The sequence below is a fragment of the Pygoscelis adeliae genome, unplaced genomic scaffold, assembly GCF_000699105.1.
Source record: "Pygoscelis adeliae isolate BGI_AS28 unplaced genomic scaffold, ASM69910v1 Scaffold141, whole genome shotgun sequence".
Classification (NCBI taxonomy): domain Eukaryota; kingdom Metazoa; phylum Chordata; class Aves; order Sphenisciformes; family Spheniscidae; genus Pygoscelis; species Pygoscelis adeliae.
Window position 1 is genome coordinate 2840368 of NW_008824231.1, and position 1394 is coordinate 2841761.

The 1394-nt window shown below is 45.1% G+C and overlaps 1 protein-coding gene across 1 annotated transcript in view; it reads left to right on the plus strand.

Moving 5' to 3' along the window:
• LOC103926062 (chromosome unknown open reading frame, human C11orf97) overlaps positions 1 to 1394 on the plus strand; it is an 11885-nt gene that overhangs the window by 295 nt on the left and 10196 nt on the right. The window contains exon 2 of the mRNA XM_009334871.1: positions 582 to 686. Within this exon, the coding sequence (XP_009333146.1) occupies positions 582 to 686 (105 nt within the window). The remainder of the gene's footprint in view (positions 1 to 581; positions 687 to 1394) is intronic.

Here is a 1394-nt window from a genome sequence, read left to right on the forward strand (position 1 = left end):
TTCCCGCTCCCCTGCCACCTCCTCCGGGGTGTCCCCTCGGGGAAGCCGAGCCTTTCCCCCCGCAGCACTCCCGCAATCCCCCGCGTCCACCTTGCTTGGCGGTCCCTCGCCTCCCGCGGCACCGTGCGCCCCACCACGGCAGGGGTGTGGGTACTGCCCCGTCAGGCAGGGACTCCCCTGCCGCCATGAGGTGCCCTAATCACTCATCAGCTCTTTGGAGATCTCTTTCAGCGAGGACGTATCCTTGGAGACCTCCTCCATACGCGGACCTGCCTTGGGTTGTTCGCCACGGGGAGAGAGAGCGGCCGTGTCTCCTCGAGTGCCCTGGGGTGGCCTGGGCTCCCGCGCTGCAGCCCACCAGCACTCCCCCTTCAGATTTACCCACCACGGCCCTGTCGTGAGGAATCGCTTGATGTTGGGGAGCAGGGCCTGGCTGAACACTATATTTGTAAATGATTTGTCTTAAAGTGTATTAAAGACAGAATTAGAGCAGCATAAAATGACATTACGTTCGGCAAAGCACGTTAGCATTCAGGGGATTTAAAATAACTGGGTTTTTTTGTAATATGTTTTACTAACAGGGAAGAAATTTGTGTATGTTGAGCCATCTAGGAGAGTTAAAGAAATACTTGAAGAAGAGCTTTACTTTCGGAAAGAAGCATGCCATGTTAAACATCCAGCTGCAGGTAATCCTCCTTATCAGCAAATGGCACGTGTTTGTCAGGGCAAATGAAAAATAAATTGTTTTGAGGAACTGTGGCAAAATTATTAGTTTAAAAGACCAGCCCAGAACATTTACATAATAGCTTGGGGAACATTTCGAAACAGAAGAATTACATATAGTCTTTATTACTTTTTTTTTTTTAGTCTGAAATTACAGGACCATAGAGAACATGAATAATTCCATATGATCTATCAGTTTAATAAGACAGAAACAAATGCCAGGCAGTAGGGAGGTTTTGTTACCTTTTTCTTTGAAAGAAGTGCTGTAGTTATTAGAATACTTTGTCCCCTTCTGCTATTCAAAACCGAAGCTGGTGTTGAAAAAAAAAGAATTGAGGTAAGACTGATAAATAAAGAACAGGGAAACAGTGAAAGCAATTAGAAAATCAGTCTGTTCAGGCAGTTTAAAGGTTATGGAGAGACTTGATTACAGCAGGCAAATGAGGAAACAAGTCTAAGAAGGAACAAAGTGCTCAGTCTAGCTAAACTATTAAAAGTTCTGAGAACTGGAGGTGAAAATGAGGTAAGATCAGAGTACAAATAAGCATTTTTTAACAAAAAGAGAACTTAATAAAAATTTCTTTAGTGAAGGAGTGGTTAAACATTGGAACAGGCTGCCCAGGGAAGTGGTTGAGTCGCCATCCCTGGAAGTATTTAAGACGTGTAGATGT